The sequence below is a fragment of the Armigeres subalbatus genome, chromosome 3 (genome assembly GCF_024139115.2).
Source record: "Armigeres subalbatus isolate Guangzhou_Male chromosome 3, GZ_Asu_2, whole genome shotgun sequence".
Taxonomy (NCBI): Eukaryota; Metazoa; Arthropoda; class Insecta; order Diptera; family Culicidae; genus Armigeres; species Armigeres subalbatus.
The window spans coordinates 277288018-277310302 of NC_085141.1; the positions used below are offsets into that span (position 1 = coordinate 277288018).

Below are 22285 nucleotides of genomic sequence, written 5' to 3' on the forward strand. Positions count from 1 at the left end.
GAAGGATTTCGACTGGAAGAAAAACAAGTTGGTCCATTGGGATATTGAATAGTATAATATCCCGCAGAACAATCTTCAAATAAAATTTTACCATTGGAATTGCTTTGAGCATTATTCCATGAACGGTGTTTGGCATTGAAGTCACCAATTCCGAAGAATTTTGATTTGTTGCGAGTCAGAATTTGAAGATCAGCTTTCAACAAATTCTTTTGCTGCCCATTGCATTGAAAAGGCAAGTAGGCTGCAATGAAGGAAAATTGTCCAAAATTTGTTTCAACAGAAACTCCCAAGGTTTCAAAACTTTGGTTTCAAACGAAGAAAATAATTTATGTTTGATACGTCTATTAATGACAATGGCGACCCCACCACAGGCGCTGTCAAGACGATCATTTCTGTAGATAAAATAGTTTGGATCTCTTTTAATGGAGAGTCCTGGTTTTAAATACGTTTCAGTTATAATGGCAATATGCACATTATGAACTGAAAGGAAGTTGAATAATTCATCTTCCTTACCCTTTAGAGAGCGGGCATTCCAATTTAGAACTTTCACAAAATTATTTGGATCCATTGAAACGGAGTCCGATAACAATTTTTTGTGTGTACTTTATACCAACCTGAACAGCTTCAGGAATGGTATTTGCTTTGAACATTGCATCAATCATGTGATGCAATTGTTCAGTTAAAAAATCAAGATCGGAAGCAGTCATGCTACCTGAATCGGCAACATGACCGTTATTTTCCGTTGGGACATGGGTATAAACCTCATTTTGAGAAGAGAAATTTGGTCTACCAGCAGCGATGTTTGCATACGTAGGTACATTGGAATAATTGGAATTTACTGAAGTGCTTGCTACCCGTTGACGAGCGGCAAAATTTGTTTGTGAATTGTGGTGGGTATGAATTGCTCGACCGGTAACCGGTTTCGAAATTTGAGCGTTTGAAAAATTTCTACCCGTCGAATCTGGGATCCGATTGGAATTTCCGTCATCAATTTTGCACGGGAATTCAAAACTTTTGCGTGAAGGGCATTTCCAGAAACTGGATTTATGATTGCCCCACAGTTTGCGCACTTAAATTTATTGGAATCTTCTCTCACAGGACATGCGTCCTTGGCGTGAGAGGTTCCACCACAAATCATGCATTTAGCATCCATGTGACAATGTTTGGTTCCATGACCCCACTTTTGGCACTTACGGCACTGGGTGGGGTTTTGGAAATTTCCCCAGGCCTGCGGAAATGTTCCCATGTAACACGGACATGGGACATAATACAGGCCTTTTCCAAACTTTTCATATTATTTAGTTCACTTTTGTTAAAATGAACTAAATAAAATTCTTGAGAAATGCCCTCTGGGAAGTACCAGAGTGGGATTTCTTTTTCATCTTAATTACTTGGACTGGTGAAAATCCAAGTAATTGAGAAATTTCAATTTTAATCTCATCCAGTGATTTATCATCACTGGGGAGACCTTTCAAGACGACTTTGAACAATCGCTCAGTTTTGTCGTCGTATGTGAAGAATTTATGGCGCTTCTCAGTTAAATACTGAAGAAGACGTTTGCGATCGTCAAAGGATCCCGGCAAAACACGGCAGTCACCCTTCCTAGCAATCTGCAATGAAACCTTGATCCCCTGAAGGTTACTCAAAATCTCATTCCGGAAGCCAGAAAACTCGGCAACAGATACCACAATTGGCGGAATCCTTTGCTTTGCGAAAGCATGAATCGAATCACCTGGGCTAGAGGTAGATTCGATTTGCTCAATTTCATCATTAATCAAATCGAACTGATTGCTCAGTTCGATTGGAGAAGAATTATTTCCGATATTAGAGTTAGAAGGAATATCTGAATTCTCCAGCTTCCTTCTATTTTTTCCGCGCTTGGGCAGGACGGTCTTGAAACCTTGTTTCTTTGAAGGAAGTGGAGAATTCAGAGACTCCCCTTCCTCTTGTTTTTATTAATGCTCATTGCTGAGCGTGGAGACGTGACCTTCTAAGAGGTTTTTCCCAGAACGGTGTCCCTGCAGGATTACCACCGCTTGTCGGAATTTTACTTCCGCAAACGGGTCCAACGTAAAACGAAGGCACGGGTCCTTGCAAAGATCGTAACGGATCAGTGGGTACAAATAGCGCTAAGAAGCATCGTTGAAATTAAAATAGCTTCGGGTAGTATTAAAAACTTCCTTCCGCAAAGAGAGAAAGAACCGCACAGCACGAAAGCACGATGCGGTCTGAACAATGTACTCTATGTTTCTGTATTTTGCGGGCCATTATGTAGAAATAAGTTGAATGCGGGACTTTTCGCGGGAGACTTTTCAGCGCGGGACAAATAATGAAAATGCGGGACTGTCCCGTGAAACGCGGGACGTATGGTCACATTACCCTAGTACCACCTTCTAGTGAGTGATTTGCTTGCGCATATTTGCGCGTTTACAAGAACGCTGCAATCAAAGTTTTCTTGAAAATTGTGGTTTTTATTCTCTATACCTCGTTATGTTTATAAAATGAACAACATTATTACTAGAAATACGGTTGTTTGCTATTTTATGCATGCTGTGTTAAAAAAAAAACAAAATCAAAATTACCGAAAAATTAAAAAAAAAATGTTTTTTTCGCGGGTGACATTTTTTGAAGGGTTACCGATGGCCTTTAAGGGTTAAAAAAGGTTCTTTAATATTCCTGCACATGAAATATGTTGCATAGAAACAGTTTTCATTGAAAAAATATTTTTGGCCGCCCATTTGTATGAGAATTTCTCATAGTGCTGTGATGCAGTGAACACTTTGCTCACCCCGACAACCAAAATGTCGCGGGTGGGCTGCGGGGACATCAGTATGTAGATATAGAGGTCATCGCGGTTCATGCGCGGTGGTTGTTGTCGTGGTGCTCGTCTCCAACGTGCGATTATGGTACGGACCGCTAGGTTACTATCATAGCTTGCGATCGACTGGTGGTGAGGTAGCCACCCTTGAAGTAGATGTTGTGTGCGCGCCCAACAGAGCTCTAGTCCCCACAAGTCCCCATCTCACGCTTCCACGGTGATGAAAGACCGCCAGCTAAGGGTTGTGTACTTAGCTGGTAGTGCAGCCTGGGCACTGTTGTCCTTCTGACATCAGCTAGAGTAAGAAGGTACGCCTCGAGCGTCTGTTCACCAGGAGGTGCGGCTCAAACAGCGTCTGCCTGGTACCCAGCGGCTGATTAACGAAATGCTGTATCGCGTCAGCTACACCTAAGGTGGCAGCCCCATCATCGCGATGTAGGTAACGCGACCCCGGTAAGGTAGCTTACTGAAGCCTCTCGAATACCACGAAAAATGGAGATAGAAGAAAAAGAGAACGTTATTTTTGGCAACCGACCCGGCAACGAAATAAGGACTATGATTGGAAACTCGGTACCTGGAATGTCAGGACCCTAAATGAACCTGGACGAGTGAGCCTTCTGGCTCGTGAACTGCAGAAGGTTGGAGTGAACGTGGCTGCTATTCAAGAAGTCCGATAGCCTAGATCCGGAGAACGTGACTTCCGAGCCGTGGACCCCACGACCAACACTGCATTCAAGTATAACATCTATCACAGCGGCGGTGAAAAAGCAGAGCATAGAGTTGGATTCGTAGTGATGGGCAAGCAGATGAAGCGAGTGATGCGGTGGAAACCCATTAGCGAACGAATCTGTGTGTTGAGGATACGGGGCAAATTCTTCATTTACAGCCTAATCAACGTTCACGCACCGACAAACGATAAATCCGACGACGTGAAGGACACGTTTTATGAATGTCTTGATAAAGCCTATGGAGAGTGCCCAAAGCATGACGTGAAAATTGTTATCGCAGACGCTAACGCTCAGGTCGGTAGAGAGGACTTTTTCCGTCCCATAATCGGTAGGGAGAGCCTTCACTCCGCTACCAATGACAACGGCCTACGGCTAGTAAATTTTGCTGCTGCCAGAGGGATGGCCATCAGTAGCACCTACTTTGCACGAAAGAACATCCGAAAGCACACCTGGAGACACCCAAATGGTGAACCTTGCAACCAGATAGACCATGTTCTGGTGGATGGGCACCATTTCTCGGATGTTATCGATGTGCGGACATTCAGAGGTCCGAATATTGACTCTGATCACTACCTCGTTGTCAGTAAAATTCGATCACGGTTGTCAACTGTATCAAACGAAAGATCACAGCGAAGGATGCGTTACAATATCCAGCGATTGTCGGCGGAAAGAGTATTGGCTGAGTAACGCCAGAAGCTCGACGAACGGATAAGTGCAATCAACGTTAGCGACAACATCAACGATCTATGGGAGTCGATCCATGGAGCGATGAGCACAACAGCACGAGAAGTGGTAGGCACTGCACAGAGGCGACCCAGGACGGATGGAGTGTCAGAGAGTAACAGACGAGAAGAACGTTACCAGAAGCCGGATGTTGGTGTCGGGTACCCGATGGAATAGAGATCGGTACACGGAAGCAAGAGCAGCCGAAAAACGAACCACCGCAGGAAGAAAAAAGAGTACGAAAAACAAGTTATTAGTGAGGCGCAGGAAAAAATGGAGCAGAACGATATGCGGAGGTTTCATGAGTCTGTCAATGGCTTGCGGAGAAAGACAGCGCCATCTCCCGTCATGTGCAACGACCAACAAGGGAATTTGCTGACAGATAAAACTGAAGTGGCTGCCAGGTGGAAGCAACACTTCGAGACTTTGTTGCATGAAGGAAGTGACGGTGCATCGGTGAACAGAATAAATATTAGCGACGATGGACAAGCTGTGGAGCCACCTACACTAGATGAGGTTAAAAAAGCTGTTAAAGAGCTGAAAAACAATAAGGCTGCGGGGAAGGACCAGCTCCCGGCTGAACTTCTCAAACATCGCAGTGAGCAGCTTTATGAAGTTCTGCACCATATTATGTCGAAAATATGGGAAGACGAGGAAATGCCTGCTAGCTGGTTGGACGGCCTCATTTGCCCTCTCTTTAAGAAAGAGCACAGACTGGAGTGCGCCAATTACCGAGGAATAACCCTCCTTAATTCGGCGTACAAAATTATGTCTCGTATTCTGTTCAACAGATTGAGACCGCTTGAAGAGTCCTTCGTCGGCGAATACCAAGCAGGTTTTCGTGAGGGCCGATCAACGACGGATCAAATGTTTAGAGTAGAGTGGGGCAAGAGTGCGCGTGGGGTAAGAGTACGTTTTCGATTTTTTGAAGTAATGAAAAAAGATAAACTAGCAGCACTGCATCAGTTTCACAGGTATTCTGGCCAACTATTATCATGTGTAATTGTAAACGATTTGAATAAACAACAAGGGAGATATGGAGTTAGATAACTTTTTGGTCATTTTGCTAAAAATAATTGGGTTTCCGCAACTAGTATTTCATTACCATATATACGTTCAATTAGATGAACATTATACCATTTCGATAACCTATTGTATAGAGTACTTTATGGTACAGAACACCAATCGGGTTGGTTTTCCAAGAAGTCAAAACCATTACTTGAATAAATTTTGGGACTGTGGGGTAAAAGTACGCAGGAACCGGTGGGGCAAGAGTTCGCATATAAATCTTCAAGTTATGACGTCAAACCCGTATTTCCGGCCGAAATAAGACTTCTTCCAAAGCGTAAAGATCCACAACTAAGAAAAAAAGGACAGGATTCGAAATTATCACAAGTTTTTAGGATAAGTTGAAGTAATTCGGTGTTAGAAAAGACTAAGCGAACAAAGCACTGAAGCGAAATAATGAATTGTATTAGGACTTGTTGTACACCTAAACATAGTACGAAAACACAATTTCATCTTAATGGTAATTTCATTTAATCAAAAGATACATTCATAAATTACGCAACGTTTAGCTGGGAGGGGTTGTGAGATGTATGACGATACATATAATTTTTAGAGGATTCATACAAAAAGTGTAAGATAGGGCGGAGGGGGGATGAAATAGCCAAATTTTACGTTACGTGATTGGTGGACTTTCTTTAAGGAAAATTCCTTTGTATACGCCACGCGAAACCAGATATATATTTTTACATCTATAATTTTTTGTATATACAAATAAAAAAGATTTTTCGTATGAAAGTGCACATTTTTAGGACCCCCTCCCCCTTTAAGAGTAACGTAATCTTTAAACATTCCCATAAATATGCTCATTAAACATCAATTAAATGTTATTAACTCTTATTTGTGTTAATATATACTTAAAGCACATGATTGGATAAATGCGTACTCTTACCCCACCCGATGCGCAATTTTACCCCACCGGTGGGGTAAGAGTGCGTTTTTCACTTGTCTTGCAATAAGGGTTCTACTAAAACGAATCTCAATAATTTCAATATTTTTTCCACTGGGTAACATAAAGGAAGAGTATATGAATCATCGACACTGATTTGATATGCAGAATCTTGCTTCATAAGGGCCACATGATCGATTGAAAACTAAGTGCGTACTCTTGCCCCACTCTATTCTACCCTGAGACAAATCCTTGATAAATTCCGGGAGTACAACTTGCAGACACATCATCTGTTTATTGATTTCAAGGCGGCGTACGATTCAGTAAAACGGAATGAATTATGGCAAATTAAGCTTGAACATGGTTTTCCAGCGAAACTGATACGGCTGATTCGTATAACGTAGGACGGATCGAAATCTAGTGTAAGGGTTGCGAATGAAATATCGACGTCATTTGTTACCTTAGATGGGTTAAAGCAGGCTGATGCATTCTCGCATCTACTGTTCAATATAGCGCTCGAGGGAGCGATTAGGAGAGCTGGTGTGCAAAGAAGCGATACCATTATCACAAAATCGCATATGCTCCTGGGATTTGCGGACGATATCGATATTATCGGGATTGATCGCCGTGCCGTGGAAGAGGCTTTTGTGCCTTTTAAGAGGGAGACAGCAAGGATCGAGGACTCACGATCAATACCAGCAAAACGAAGTACATGGTCGCTGGCAATCAACGTGGGTTCATTAGTGGTGGTGGTAGCGAAATGGTGCTGGGTGGTGAAAAATTTGAAGTGGTAGAAGAATTTGTGTATCATGGAACATCAGTGCGATAATGATGTTAACCGCGAGGTGAAAAGGCGTATTGCAGCTGCAAATAGGGCTTATTACGGACTTTGTAACCAGCTTAAGTCCCGTAGTCTGCAAATGAAAACAAACTCGCACTGTATACTACTCTGATTCTTCCGGTGGCTTTATACGCCCATGAGACATGGACGTTAAAGGAGGCTGATCGGAGAGCTCTTGGAGTGCTTGAGCGTAATACTAAGGGCACACCTGTGGTACTTGTACCACGGTACAAGAGAACAAGAAAATTATTCCAAGACTATCTTTAATAAAGACAATAATTGGTATGGTATTCATTTCAAGATTCTTGTACCATGGTACTTGTACCACCAGTGTGTCATTAGTATAAGGTGCTGCGGACAATACTCGGCGGTAAACAGGAGAACGGTATCTGGCGGCGCCGCATGAATCACGAATTGTACCAGGTGTATAAAGGGCTGAATATTATTAAGCTTATACAACACGGCAGACTACGGTGGGCTGGTCACGTTGTTCGTATGCCGGAAGAACGTCAAGCGAAGATAATATTTAGTAGAGAACTCGGAAGAGGCCGCAGGCTTCGTGAAAGGCCGCGTACACGATGGCTTTTTGCAGTTGATGAGGACCTGAGGGCGCTCAATGTTCAGTGCGACTGGAAGCGATTGGCCCAGGATCGAATCCAGTGGAGAAAGATACTCCATTCGGCGTAGGTTCAACGAAGAGCTGTAGCCCATCAAGTAAAGTAAGAGTTAGCATAAGCGTGAGCGTTCTCAATAGCCCCCCCCCCTGATGTATTGCTTAATTGCGGGCCGGGGGTACGGACTAGCGAAAGGGTTTTGGTTTTAGTGGGTCGAATAAGAGTTACCTGACATTCCCATCCCCACACTACCTGAGTTACCTCCTCAGGTGTCTGGTTGCAGATTTCCGTTTACCCTTGCTCAAGAAAATGTAACCGTTCGGGGAATGTTCTCGAGGATTGCTAAAACGGTGGCTTAAGCGCCACTCTCTACGAGAGACCACCGGTCGTGTTTGGTTTGCCCGACTTTTGGAGACCTTTTCGCTCAGGGAAACTTCTCGAACGGTTCGCGGAATAATGTTCAATTTCGTAACGCATGCACTGTTTCTGACTCTTTCTTAACGAAACGAAACTTAGGGAACGTAGAAGGAGTGTTCACTCATTCGAGCAATAACGAAACGTAGTTTAATTTAGTGAGAGTGTTTATTATAGTTCAGGCATTAAACGTACTGAGATCCAACCAAGCATAAAAAAATATTCAATCAAAACACTATATTTTAGATCATTCATTCGCATTGGACGCGTATTTAACGTACGGAATGGAAAAGAGCAAACATGGCCATGTAATAAAAAGCTCTTCACGTACCTGCGCAGGATTTTGATGACTCGGTGCTGGCGGGAACGATGAGGCTATCGTTGTCTCGATGATGGCGACAATTACTTCGAAGATGGCAGTAACACGATGGCGGTCACCGGCGGGTCCGTACTGCGATTTGGCGCGCAGCGATGAAGATGACCCGTGTGCGATATGGCCGATCTAAAGGTGCGGAGTGAGTGGCGGCTGGAACGGAAGCTCCCGATTTCGATCGGAGAGAGTGTTGTGGCACTTGGCCTGGATTCCCCGGGGCGATCGGCTCCGCCGAATAGAGGCACACGTACCCAAGCGACCCGGCTTCGCGTACCTTTCCGGTTCACCGAGCGGGGAGTGGTGTGTCCTCTATCCTTTGGTTGGGATCGAGGTTCGTGGCGTGCAATTTACGACACGCAGAAAAGACGAACCTACACTCTCTAAAACACTGGTCCGAAAATGTAACGTAAAGGACCTTTCCGTCGGCAATTAACGACCAACGTGGTAAATTCGCAACGATTGACTTAGCGACCTCACTCACCTCCGTTTGGCTACCTACTTGAGGCGGGCCTTCGCTGGGCACACGGGTCGGACGGTCAACGGACGAAGTCGTGGTGGAATACCACGAACGGAATCTCGATGAGGTGATGAATGCCGCCGATTAGCGACAGAAAATCCAGCCGTACGAAAAAAGCGCAGGGCGCTGCGTGTCCAACACGAAATCACATTAATTTAAGAATTGCTCAACTTAATTCGATTTAATTACCTTTTTTCGTATTAATTCACTTTAATAAAATTATCTGAGTAGAAAACGCAATCGATTGGACCTCGGTCCACTAAGCTAGGAAGAAAAACACAGAACATTTAACACCACTTATTTTTTTAAAACTCACTCACTAATTTTACCTTCAAATTAAACTAAAACTACTCAAGCAAAATCTTAAACTTTCAAGAACTGAACGTAAGTATTTAATTAGCGCACTTCTGCTCTCCAGCCGATTCGTAGACGAAATGAGCGAGTCTGAGTCGTACTTGCGCCAAGAAATTTTGAATCTTTTGAAATCATTTTACTATTCAACTATTCAAATCTGAGCTATCATTCAATTTGATTGTAAAGCATATTCAAATAAAATTGCGCCAACCGATTGGCATGGCGATCGGAGGCATGGCGCCTGTTTGCCGCCTATTTGCAGCTCACATGCGTGCCATAATGAGTTGAGCTTTTATAACAAATACTGTAAACTTGAAATTGATACAGAAACGAACAGATTTTATGAACGCAAACGAAACACGACACACGATCATAAATAAAAACAAAATTCAAAATTTATTTTTGTTTTATCGGTTCTAATCGAATATTTTTATTTTTATTTTAATCGAAATAAACGTAAAACGTTACAAAAAGAAAACCTCCAACGAGGCCTGGATGCCCTGACAGAGTATCTCAACAGCTGGAAGATCTGTATCAATGCGGCGAAGACCCAGGTCATAATTTCCCCCCACTCTAAATTTCTTAAACATGTTCCGCCTTGGGACGGTAAAATCATCCTCAATGGCACGACTGTGGCCGACTACCTTGGCTTGACCCTCGACAGCAAGCTTATTTTAGGCAGCAGGTTGACGAAGGTCCACCGTCTGGCCGGTGTAAAAACCTTACATGAACGCTTTGATGTGCGTAAAGAAAAGTTTAGGGTTCGTTGCTTGCGTTCAGATCAGGCTCCAGTTAGAGCGCTAGTTCTTAATGTAAATATTAGTAGGTTATCAAATTTTAAAAACACTAGGGCCTCCTAAAGGCCGTCATGATATATTCAATTTTTATACTCAAGACATAATATTTAAGCAAAATCAAATCAAAGGGCAAGCTGGCCGATCACTGTAAATGTAAAAAAAGTAATATTGGAACAAAAAATGATTAAATAAAGAAGAGTTTTACTAGGTACTTTACTAAGCAGGCACGATTTTCGCTTATCTTCTGGGTAGAGAAAAGAGGGGTGGGGGAAAGATGAAATATATCACTGCAAACTACGAAAAAAAATCCGACCCCAAAATCCTTTGATTTTGTCTCATCCAAACAAAAAGTAGGAACCCTGATTCCTAGACGTTGTAGAAAATCAAAAGATATTCATCTCATATAGTTAGATGCATACCACAACTACCTACTTAATGAAGCCAGTAGATGCGAACATTTCTTTCTGAAAAAACTATTTTTTAATACTTTTATAAATTTTATGTTTAATAATAATTTTTATTTGGGCACAAAAGAATAACGTAACCTCTGCTTGACTGTCCAAGTTCACTCCCAATCATCTAAGTTCAAATCCTTTAATATATCGACCTCCTCTCCATCACCGTTCTTCTCCAGTGGATATTCCGCTCCCGGGGTGTCTTTCTGTTTCTTCACCTTCTTTTTTTTCTTCTTCTCTACATCATCAACCTTCTTCGGCTTCTTTTTATCCTTCTTACTCTTCTGCTTGGGAATTTGTTCATCCTCTTCCATCGAATCGTCCAGTTCCGGGCCATTTCCGGAATCATCTTCCTCGTCATCCGATGGGAACAAATCCACCGGTCCGTCCTGCTGCGCTTTTTCCTTCCTCTCCGGTCTCTTAATCGTCGGTAAATCGTAATCGCCAATGTTTTCAGACTGGGTAGCTTGACGCCGTTTCGCTTTCTCGTTCTCCTTTGCAAAGCTCTCGTAGAAGGTTAGCAATGGGGTACCCTTGGCTTTGCGGGTAGCCTCCCAAGCTTGAATCTGGGCAATGTCTTTCAGCCGGAACGGAAGCACTCTGCGTTCCTTTTCGATGAGTGCGGAGTTTTCTACTATTTTGTCGCTCAATTGTTTTATTTTCCGGGAATATTTGTACACTTTGGTGGACTTACAGAAAGACCTAAATGCCGTGACCACCGGAACAGCCATATCCGGGAAGCAAATCGAAGCGGATTCATGAGCGAGATACTCCAAGGACAGTTCGTAGATCTGGTCGAGAACAGCGTCCTTATAGGCGTTTTCCTGGATATTGGCAGGCGCAAAACGGAGAAGGCAGGTCAGATTGACTGGCTTCATCGAAAGTTTTTTGTGTTCTTCGTTGAAACTACTGGAATTAAGCACTTCGATGACGAACGGAAGAACTGGGATGAAAACTCTGGTTCTTGCGGATAGATCCAACAGCATTCGGCAACAGTGGAATCGAAGTGGGAAATATTGTGCTGAAGGAATTAATTTAATCACTCCAGTGATGATGCTGACTAACGGATAAACCAAAGGTTCCAATTCTTTTTTGTTGTACGCCACTGCCAGCACATCTGCCCACAATTTCAACGAATTGATGTACTGCCAATTATAGATGTACTGGAAACTATCCTTTTTCTGCAAAATAACAGCATTTCTCAAATGGATCGCCAGCTGACGAATGTACAAAAACACGTGCTGATAAGAGACCGTCATATCCAGGCTAAACATTTCCGTCAGAGAACGTCTCATGAAATTAATGCCTGGAAGAGTGTTCGGGCTGACAAATTTACTGTTCTTCACATATGCCAGGTACATATTCTTGAGAACGTCATTCAAAAACCGACGCTGCTGACCACACGTGATCTTCAGAATACAAAGGAAAGCCAACACTCGGACCGATTCTTCCTCAGAAGTACTCCAGATAATGATCAATCGCTTCAAGATCGGTTTCGTGATTGAAGAGTAGCAAACAAGAAAAGAACAAAATTGATGCAAATGCTTCAGCAAGACATTCATGATATGATTAGAAGAAACATTTTCCAACAAATTGGTCAAATCAACAAAATACATCCTCAAACAAGATTGCACTTTGGCAAACTTTCTATTCTTCTTGAGCGTTTTGATTCCCTTCGATCCGGTCAAGCCCAGATAACTCTTTACCGCATTTCCCAGATGAAGCACGCAAAGCTGCACAACTCCGTTGAATATTGCCGATCCTTCGGCTTTGTACGCAGGAATTACATTCGTTTCACCCGTTACAGTAACCAAAGCTGAGTTGAAAGCCTTGCAAACCGTTCGGATCGTGTCCACTTTTTTCAATGGCGTTGTAGTTAAATCATCGGTCCATTTCTTCAGCATCTTCAAAGTAATTTTCTTCTGGACTCCTGGGGTTACTTCCTGCTCCTCCTCATCATCTTCTTCGTCCTCCTCATAATCGCTCTCGTCGCTGGCAACTTCCAATTTTTCTGGCAATTTATGAACAGCTCCCTCTCCTGTTTCATCGTCACTCAAGTCATCCAAATTCACCTCCTCGTTATCTTCGTCGTCTTCTTCTTCATTGTCGCTTCCGTCCATCTTACCAAATCTGAGCAACTTTTTATCGTTTTTCTTCAAAAACGCATACAGTTCTGGATCCGTGTCCTTCAGTTTATCCAGCGCTGCTTGATGCTCCTCAGCGACATCTTTCTGGCCACCAGATCGTTCGTCGCCTGCAGATTCCAGTTTCTTGCTTTTCTTTCTTTTTGTTTGTTTCGTGTCCTCCTCGATGGATTTATGTTTAACCTTAGGCTCCTTATCTAACTTTGCTTTTTTCTTCTTCGGTGGAACGAAATCCTCTACAGGGCCATCATCACCACTGAGATCGGCATCCATATTATCCAGAAAATTATCCAGCGACATGCTCTGCAGATCCGGCTTCTTTTTACCTTTCGGTTTCATTTTGTCACTTTGCTGGAAACGAATAACGATCAGATTTACTCCAAATTTTTGTACATCTTTAAATACCTATAGCGTTGCTTACCTTTGCTTTGTGTTTTCGACTGATGAATTGTATAAAAATGTGTAGATATCGTCAAAACTTACTGAAAATTGGATTTCAGCGTTGAATATGAAACGCACGTGTTATCTGTATCGGTCGAGAGCGACAGCGGGTACCTCGATGCTCCTCGATGAAACGATGCGATTTGTTTTGACATTTCAGACTCGGTGCAGTGTTGGCAGAAATTTAATTTAGAGTACAATATTTAGCGAATCGGTCCACTGCAGTACTAGAATTAAAATATTACCGATTGCAAAGTCCGTTCAAAGATGACATAGCCAGAGAAGCGCTTTCAAGAACCCCCCCCCCTCATCGTGCAATTCTTCCACACGGTTAGATCAGACAACTCAAAATGAAGTTCAAACAACGCAAAATTAAGTTCATTTTACTTAATTTGGACCGTTGGTGGGGGAAGCCAATTTTGAGTTCGATGGCCCAACTCGGATTTTAGTAGTTTCCGTTTGATCACGTGTGAAAAAGTACCTAAATATTAAGTTGTTTCCACCTAATGTTAAGTTCAAATAGGTTCAAACAACCTAAATTTGAGTTCAACCCCTCTAACCTAGCGTTGGCTTCCCCCATCGAACTGCTATCGTTAGGTGGTTTTCTTTATCTGTTTTTGACATCAAAGGATGGAATGAAAGAGATGCCAGATCGAAAACAACTCAAAATTTGGGTTGTTTGATCTACCCGTGCAGGGGAATGAAGAGAAGGTTAATACGCCTACCAACCATTCATTCAATATTCATTCAATATGTACAATGTTTTTGTTTTGATTTTGTTTAATTCATGACATTGTGGATTTAGTCGATATACAGTCGGGATTCGCTGGTTGGGATTTTAATACTTGGGTCACTTTTTAAGGTTGGTATCGTGTTCAAAAGAAATTTCTTTTTCTATCTCAATCACATGTTAAATTCCGTTTACTGAATCGGAAAAGTAAAGAATTGAAACAAAATTCTTTCAGTAGTATTCACCTAACAAGAACAAAAATCAAAATTGGAATTTGTAAGGTTCCCACGCAAAGTAATGGGAGCTGTCACTTTACTTTCGGAAAAATATTCTGCTCGATTATTCCGTAAGTACAAGTGACATTTTGCTCCATGCAGATCAGTTGTCAAAATTCCGCTTGGTAATAATGAACAAAATTCCGTAACCCCTCTACTTTTTAAGTCGATACTGACCTTTAGTTGGGCCTCCGCTGGTTGGGCCATCCCGGATAAAAAATTACTGTAACTTGTATGGTATAAGTCATTGAAATATTATAAATTTTATGGTACACAGTACTATAGATAGTGGAATATATAGATGAGCGAAGATAAATCCTCTGTCTCCAAACGAACTGTCAAACGTGTCTCCAAACGAGCATGACGTCACGATTTCAATGGAAACGTTAAGTGCTGTGACGTCATATGCGCGTGTGCACGGGCAAAAAAATCGACTCAGCCATGCTTTCGCTCATCTATAGATTCTACTATCTATACACAGTACCATCTATTGTAATTTTATTGTAATTTTTAAAGATAGAAAAAAATCTTTATTGTAGCCACATTATAAGAACAATACATTAAAATGTTACTAATACATTGTATTATATTTTTATTGTTTTGTATTGTTTATCAAAAATGTACAGAATATAAAAACTATTATATTCCATTGTTATGAAAATCATTTTTATAGATAAAAACATACGATTCTTCGAATATGTTTTACATGATAAACAACAGTTAAAAACAGTAAAATTTCAATTGACTCTATTCTATGAACAAACATGTTTTTTAAAATTATTTTTCATGCTCTGTTAACATCAATTTATGCTTATCGAGATGTTTATTATTCTTTCATATTAACGATTTTATTAATCAACTTAAAAGTTCTAAAAAATTTCTTTTATTTGAGTATTTCGTAGTTTCCGTTGAGTGTGTATGCTGGCGATTTGACATGTTTTCCTCCGCACCAAAACATGAAACAAGTTTGTAAAAGTGTTTTCTGTTGCGGTAATGTCGGAAGCCGCTGGCCAAACCTTTGAAGGGCAAATCAGGTCAGCTGACAACTTCTGATTGTAACTCGAACATCCGCAACAACCATTTTCCTTGATGGTGTTCGACGTGTATTTCCGGCAGAACCGCATAGTGTCAACATCCTGAATCACAATATATGCTCCGGTGTTGGATTCAACTTAGCTGGTAAGTTTTCTTCATTAGGAACAAATAGGAAAATCCTGAACATAATTGTTTTTTTTTTCATTATATTCTAGGTTGAGCTGGTGCAAAACCATTAATTTTTATGCACTTTTATTGTAAAATTTCCATTACATTCAATGGTAATTATTATGCACTAAATGGTGCTGTAGCAATAAAATTTATTGTTTTTCAATGATATTTTTTATCCGGGATGGCCCAACTAAAAAGCAACCGTACGTCAAAATTCAATGTAAACACGGAAAACGGGATTGGGCGTCACTGGACATCATTTGTGATGTTCAAGTCGAAATACACGTGTTCAAATGGCCGAAAACCCGAAAATGGCCGAACACGTGTTCAAATGGCCAAAAAAACCGAATTCGTTAGTTGGGCCGAGGTCGTGGCCCAACCAGCGAATCGCGACTGTATTACTTTTATGGCTACTCAGAGTAAGCGCAAAATATTGAGGGGAACAGCAATGTTAATGTCTTGAAACTTAATTTTAATGATTACAAATATTTAGTCAAATGAAATAAAAGATATTTTAGTTACTAGATAATACTATACGATACATACATACCATTTGACAGCTTGATACCCAACATGTTCCGGACAGCAGAACAAAGGGAACCGAAGCGACAATCTTTATCTAGTAACTAAAATATCTTTTTAGCAGGAATTCGCTTTTCAATATTTCAGCACCAACATTTCAAAAGGGTGAAACTGCTTTTGTAAACAACAGCTTTTCACGTCACTGGTGGACTAATTGGGTTGTTTAGGGGTATCGATGTTTTTGCATATTCTGAATCTGTAGGAAAAACTGAGCCTAACCCCAATTTTTCAGAATTTTTAGAGCCCCAGAACTATTTTTAATTTGCATTTTTACTTTATATGGGACTAAAAATTTGTTCTAATGCTGCATGGGCCAACTGTCATTCTATGAATGTTAGTGTCATTCTATCGATCGAAATGGCTTATTGTTTGCTGTATAAAAATGTAAATAAAAGGTTTACAAACAAAACTAAATATGTTGGAGATCAGAAACGCACGCTCTTTATGTTAAACTATGAAAGACCTCATATTTTTCTCCGCTACACAACCCAATTTGAGCCCACCCAAACGTAAAAAAAATTAAAGTTATTTATTATTAAGATTTCTAATGCTTTTTTGCCAAAGCAGGCACCTAATGATATATCCTTCCGGGACCAAAGACCGAATTCGCCATTTCAGGATTGGCAATCCCATGCCTTTGTTCACAAGCCGGCATTCAACATTGGAATTTTGCCGTTTAAATGGTTTCAACTAGGAAATTACAAGACATATTTCGTTTGTCATTACGATGTCGATATTATTGACTCAAGTGTAACGCTCAGTGTTGGGAAATGTACATTAAAACACTTTGATTATGCGAATGTTTATCTTTTTTTCAGTCAAATTTCTTGCGCCAAACAAGCCGAAACAGTTTGCCAAAAAAATGTACGCGACATCGTGACATTTATTTTTCCGATGAAGCAAACTGTTTGCTTGCTGCTACGTTAGAGTCGTGCCGGCGCGCGGTCAACATTTGCGTGAAATTTTTTGTTTCGGCTCGTGCGCAGCGCAAACAGCCCAGAATCGAGTTCAATTACCTGTGGCGCAAAGCCTAGAAGGAGTGCTATCCGTAGGTACTGATTTATTCGTTCTTGTCTCTAAATCAAGCAAGTAGTAATGAAATGAATATTTCCCACCAAAAACGGTTATACGTTGTGAAATTATTGTACGAAAACATTAATTGTGGGGAGAGAAAATGGTAAAAGCATGTGCTGACTGTCGTCTGCTTGGCGTGGCTGCTGCTGTGGCTGCCGTGGTTTTGTTTTTATTTTTTTGCATAGAAGAAGGAATGGTAAAAAGAAATGTCAACCATTCCCGTCCCTGGTAACGCTGCATGTTAATATATGCGATCATCGGTTCTCCAGTTAGCCTTGCGAGCAAAGGCATAGGATTGCCAATCCGGAGAAGAAAGCTGGAGAGTTCGATTCTCGGTACGGTCTAAGATGTTTTCGGGTGGGAATTTTCTCGATTCCTTGGGCATAGTGTATCCTTTGTACTTGCCACACAAGATACATACTTATGCAATGGCGGGTGAAGAAAAGCTTTCAATTAATAACTGTGGAAATGTTATATGTTGAAAAGCCGACCATGTTCCAGTTGAAATATAGAGCCATAGAAGAAGAAATTCGATCAGCATCTTCAAATTACTTAGCTCTGAATTTGTGGTTTTGTTTCATGCATTTCCTATTACTGCTGCAGTTTTTAATTCCATTATTATACAGATTTCTCGTAAATCAATTGAGATAGTAATCGATAGCTATAGCCATTTCGTTGTCGTGCTTTTCTCAAATATTGGCCAAATCACACCATATAACAATTCCGGATGTCTGCTACTTATACCCTAGACCACGGTGTGTACTAATACCCTAAAGGTATAAAATGTACATACCGTCGTGCAGGGCTTCTTTTGAAAAATCAGGGGCTACTTTGGACATTTTAAAACAAGAATTATAACGAAAATTACCATAAAATTGTCATTATCACCAATCGGGTGTCTTGTTGATAGTTGGACGGCAACTTTCTGTTACAAATTTGGTATTTTTTCCGTTTAGTTTTTTCAAAAAATTAAAAATCCAAAGTAGCCCCCGGAATCAAAAGAAGCCCCGCACGACGGTATTTATATGGAGTGTTAGTAAGTGTTTTAAATAAAGACAGAGTTATTGAACAACATATTTTATTATCTTGTTTTCAATTCAACATTTGTTTAGAGACCCAAATATTTTCATACCGTGTAAATAAGATTTTCATAACGCTGCCTTATGAAATTTCATAAGGATAATCAATGAAAATGTTAGAACAACTTTAAGATAAACATATGCATCATTATGGGCATAGTTCACGCAAGGTTCATTCAGTTCCATAAAGCAACCTTATGATTTTCAATCAATTGTCTTGTGGCCAAATTTCATAAGGTAAGTTAATGAACTTCGAAAGGTTTTTTTCGGCAGTGTATGTATAAGAAAAAACTTATACATTGCATTAGTCACATATATTCCAAAACTTATACTTTTCGTTATTAGCTTTTTGTTATGGGATAGTTCATTAGGTGGCATAATTAAGAGTATAAGTATTTTCGAATGGTTTTTTGCCATAACATATAAGGTTATTTTTGTACGTGCACGCAATCCAACACCACTGATGGATGTAGTGAATCTTCTTCTTTCCTTAAATGGCGCTGGATTGCATGGGTGGGAACAAATAAGTCCACCAGCGACTTTAGAAGCTCTTGTTTGCAAAAGCAGTTTCGCCCTTTTGAAATATTGATGCCGATTTTTTTTACAAAAAAAGTTATGGGCCAAACACAATGGATACGTTTGGCCCATTACGCCCAAATAGCAATCAGTCCAGAAATACTTAATTTTAAGTACTTTTAGACTTGATTTTGGGTAGTTTGGTTTCTTAGTGTATGTGCTAGTACTTCAATAATAACCGATTCAAATTTGATGAAGTTTTGACCAAGGTGATTACAAACAGGTGTAACAGTATGCCAATTAGGTTCTGCAGCGTCTGTATCTAACCTCAAACTGATGACAGATTAGTAGTACTTCGCGTTGGACTCGGGGGCAGCCAACCAATCACGAACTCAAACCTTGTCGGAGTTCGCGTCGGAGTCAGTGGAAAGTACTACTGAACTGTCAAAAAAGTTCATTTGACGAGGACCGAATTCATTCGTGACGTCATGCTACAGAACCTAATGGGAGAGCCAGCCGGTTTGTTTGCTTTTTGCACTGAAAATGAATTTTTCACCCCTGCGCTAGTCTCTCCCATCTACTGTCCAAGTGAGTGAACCCTGATATGGTCCAATGCACCGAGTTCATCATTGACGTTTGAGACGGGCGCTGTTTACTAAGAATGAATACTTTTTCATTCATCGAGTTCATGCAAGTGTTCATTTTTAGTAAACAGCGCCCGTCTCAAACGTCATTGTGTTCATTCGGTGCATTGGACCATAAGAACCCTGGTTTTGACATCTCATCTCAAAAACAAACCAAAAGAAAGTGCGATTATAAATATTTTGGTTTTCAAGTTTTTCAAAAGCAAAGCAATTTTCAATAACATAACACTTTTACATTTCCGTATTTTGCCGAATAATGTTGATGTCAGGATTTCCAAAAATGCTTCCTATGATAGTACTTAAACCATATCGAGCAACTGGCTTGTTATCATTTAAAAAGTGAGTTAAAATTTTATTTATTGATTATTATCGTTGACCGGCTTTATCGTTGAATATAGACATCTTACTCAACAAACGACATCTCGTTTAGAGCCTCCGCCGAATGTGGACCAAAGAGAAGTGGACACTCTTGCTAAATTAGCCGAAGAATGGTGGAATCCAACAGGGCCGCTGAAAGGACTACATTCGATGAATTCTCTCCGGGTTCCATTGGTTCGAGATGGACTTATTGCGACAAGCGTGGTTCCACAGGAGCAAATCCGATCACCTCAAGTGCTCAGAGGAATTGATATTCTAGAGGTCGGCTGTGGAGGTGGTATTCTAACGGAAGCTCTGGCAAGAATTCATGCCAACGTAGTTGGAGTTGATCCCGGAGAGAAACTCATTAGTGTGGCAAAGGAACACGCGACACGGGATCAAAAAATATCTGGGAGAATTAAATATTCGGTTGAAACTGTTGAAGACCATGCACAGAAGAATGTAGAAAAGTACGATGCTGTGATTGTGTCGGAGGTGCTGGAACACGTCAACGATAAAGCAGCGTTTTTGGAGCATTGCGTGATGGCGTTGAAACCGGGTGGATCTATTTTTGTAACGACGCTGAACAAAACGACTGCTTCTTGGGTGGGAGGGATATTGGCGGCGGAGTACATTCTGAAGCTGGTTCCGGAAAATACGCATGATTGGGAAAAGTTTATTGCACCGCTGGATGTACAACGGATTTTGAAAACATTTAACTGTACAACTATTTTGATGCACGGAATGACGTACGAATTTTGGAAAAATAGTTGGTCCTGGTGTAAACGAACGGACATAAACTATGCCGTTCAAGCTGTGAAGTTAGTCGAAAATTGAAAATACAAAAAGCGATTGCTTGTAGTTCCTAATTATTGTTTTATTCGGCCAACGTTTCTCTACTCATCGTCATCCCTCGGCTTCTCCATTCTTTTGATGTTGAGCGGCAATATACTGGATTGCCGTTTGCCACCCTTTTCGTACTTCTTCTTCATCGACTTCATGACGCTGGTGTAAAACTGGGCCATCTCCTCGTCGGGAACATCCTTGCGCATTTTTTGTCTCTCGGCTTCGGCCGCCCGCTCTCGCTCAATCTGCTCGGCCAAATCTTTGTTTTTCTCAAGCTCAATGAGACGCTCAATTTCCGGGTTCATTCCGCCATAACTTACTCGCCCTTCGATCAGGTCTTCGCATGGGACGTAGCTGGTTTCGATTATATATTTGGATGACTCATGCAGCATTTTGTCGGTGAATTCATTGGAGTATAGAGCCCTGAGTGAGGGAATCAAATTGGTTTAATGGTTTATGAATGGGCTGTTCTAACAAATAGGAAAAATCTTTTGAGGAGGTTTTTGACTTCATACTTTTTCATTTTGTTTAGCTCAATAAACATTATTACTAGTAGGGTCATTTGCCAATTATTGCACACCTAAGGAAACAGCCAATATATTTGATATGTCTGAGACAAATAGAAACACTATTTTCATAATAGTAATAGTTTGTAACTATAGTAATAGTTATGTTATTGTCTATTTATTGTCGATACAGATGAAATCAAGAACATGTATGAACTTGTCTCAACTACGTCGCTCGACTGAAATGTCGCTGGTCGCTGGTGACCCTTTCCAGTAAGTGCTCCAGCGACGCAGGCAAATTTAATGCGTCGCCGCAGCACCAAACTGGAAAGCGCTCGCTGGTTGAGCGACGTTCCAGCGATGACTCGCATAGACAATAACGAGTTTACATCTTTGTATCAGGTCAAGGAGAATTTAGGAATAGGAATAGGAAAATTTACATTTTATTTGAAAACAAGACATAGCACACACAAATTAAAAGAAAACTATAATTAAACTCTAACAGTACAATTTATTGTGGTTTATTAGCGAGATGAAAATCTGGTGGTTGAACCTTTATTCAGACCAAGGAAGTTTGTATACAAACTCGGTGATCTATCTATTCAAAGCTAATAAATTTTAGAATAGAAATCAAAATTATTTAAAATTATGCTCTTGAATGTTTCTAACTCACCTCCCTTCGGCATCATCCTTTTCCTTTTCAAGCTTTTCTCTGGTTCGAGTCATAAATTTCATTTCCAAAATACCTTTCGAAAGTTTCACTTTATTCATTTTATTACTCATTTTGGTCAAACTACTAAATTTACTGGCAAACCTATGGAAAAATGTATCTGAATTCCAAAAAATCGCAATAAATTAACCAAAATGTAAAAGCGTGACAATGACATCAAAAACAAAAATATTTTTTACATTTTGTTTTGTGTCTCCGAACCGGTTGACCGGGGGGTGATAGTACAATGAACGTACTAGACTACTGCATTTTAACGTAATAGACTTTATCTCGCTTAACATGTGAAAAGAGCGAAAAGAGCCTACACTGAAAGAAGCGGCATGGTAATATTGACCAAATTGAGGTTAAATTAAAAACATTTTACCACTTGCTTTGTGCAGACTACACATAACGTTTGAATCAACCATAACTGCAGTTGATTTTACTATGAAGTCTTTTTTGACATTCCGTCGGGTTGACTGCATATCCCAGGTAACCGTAAGCCTTAAAATAAGCCGTACGTGCGACTATAATGCTAGCACAGAACTAACAAGCTTCATACTGGCTCTGTAATAGCCCTATACAGTA

The 22285-nt window shown here is 40.7% G+C and overlaps 3 protein-coding genes across 3 annotated transcripts; 1 reads left to right on the plus strand and 2 right to left on the minus strand.

Annotated features, from left to right (window-relative positions):
* Positions 1 to 10609: 10609 nt before the first annotated feature.
* On the minus strand, positions 10610 to 13318 carry LOC134224563 (nucleolar complex protein 2 homolog). Its single transcript, XM_062703964.1, has 2 exons — positions 13154 to 13318; positions 10610 to 13083 (listed from the first exon to the last, which is right to left on the minus strand). Exon 2 carries the CDS (start codon positions 13069 to 13071, stop codon positions 10699 to 10701), a length of 2373 nt encoding a protein of 790 aa, XP_062559948.1. The 5' UTR covers positions 13072 to 13083; positions 13154 to 13318; the 3' UTR covers positions 10610 to 10698.
* Positions 13319 to 19389: 6071 nt separating this feature from the next.
* On the plus strand, positions 19390 to 20505 carry LOC134219951 (ubiquinone biosynthesis O-methyltransferase, mitochondrial-like). The gene is made up of 2 exons (XM_062698856.1): positions 19390 to 19618; positions 19678 to 20505. Exons 1-2 carry the CDS (start codon positions 19536 to 19538, stop codon positions 20471 to 20473), a joined length of 879 nt encoding a protein of 292 aa, XP_062554840.1. The 5' UTR covers positions 19390 to 19535; the 3' UTR covers positions 20474 to 20505.
* Positions 20493 to 21899, minus strand: LOC134219952 (M-phase phosphoprotein 6-like). Its single transcript, XM_062698858.1, has 2 exons — positions 21662 to 21899; positions 20493 to 20905 (listed from the first exon to the last, which is right to left on the minus strand). Exons 1-2 carry the CDS (start codon positions 21769 to 21771, stop codon positions 20533 to 20535), a joined length of 483 nt encoding a protein of 160 aa, XP_062554842.1. The 5' UTR covers positions 21772 to 21899; the 3' UTR covers positions 20493 to 20532.
* Positions 21900 to 22285: the final 386 nt, after the last annotated feature.

Coding starts and splice junctions, on each gene's coding strand:
- LOC134219952 (XM_062698858.1), bottom strand. CDS start 21,771: ATGAGTAATAAAATGAATAAAGTGAAACTTTCGAAAGGTATTTTGGAA. Junction 20,906..21,661: donor AAGGATGATGCCGAAGGGAG/GTGAGTTAGAAA, acceptor TCCCTCACTCAG/GGCTCTATACTCCAATGAAT.
- LOC134219951 (XM_062698856.1), top strand. CDS start 19,536: ATGTTGATGTCAGGATTTCCAAAAATGCTTCCTATGATAGTACTTAAA. Junction 19,619..19,677: donor GGCTTGTTATCATTTAAAAA/GTGAGTTAAAAT, acceptor CGTTGAATATAG/ACATCTTACTCAACAAACGA.
- LOC134224563 (XM_062703964.1), bottom strand. CDS start 13,071: ATGAAACCGAAAGGTAAAAAGAAGCCGGATCTGCAGAGCATGTCGCTG.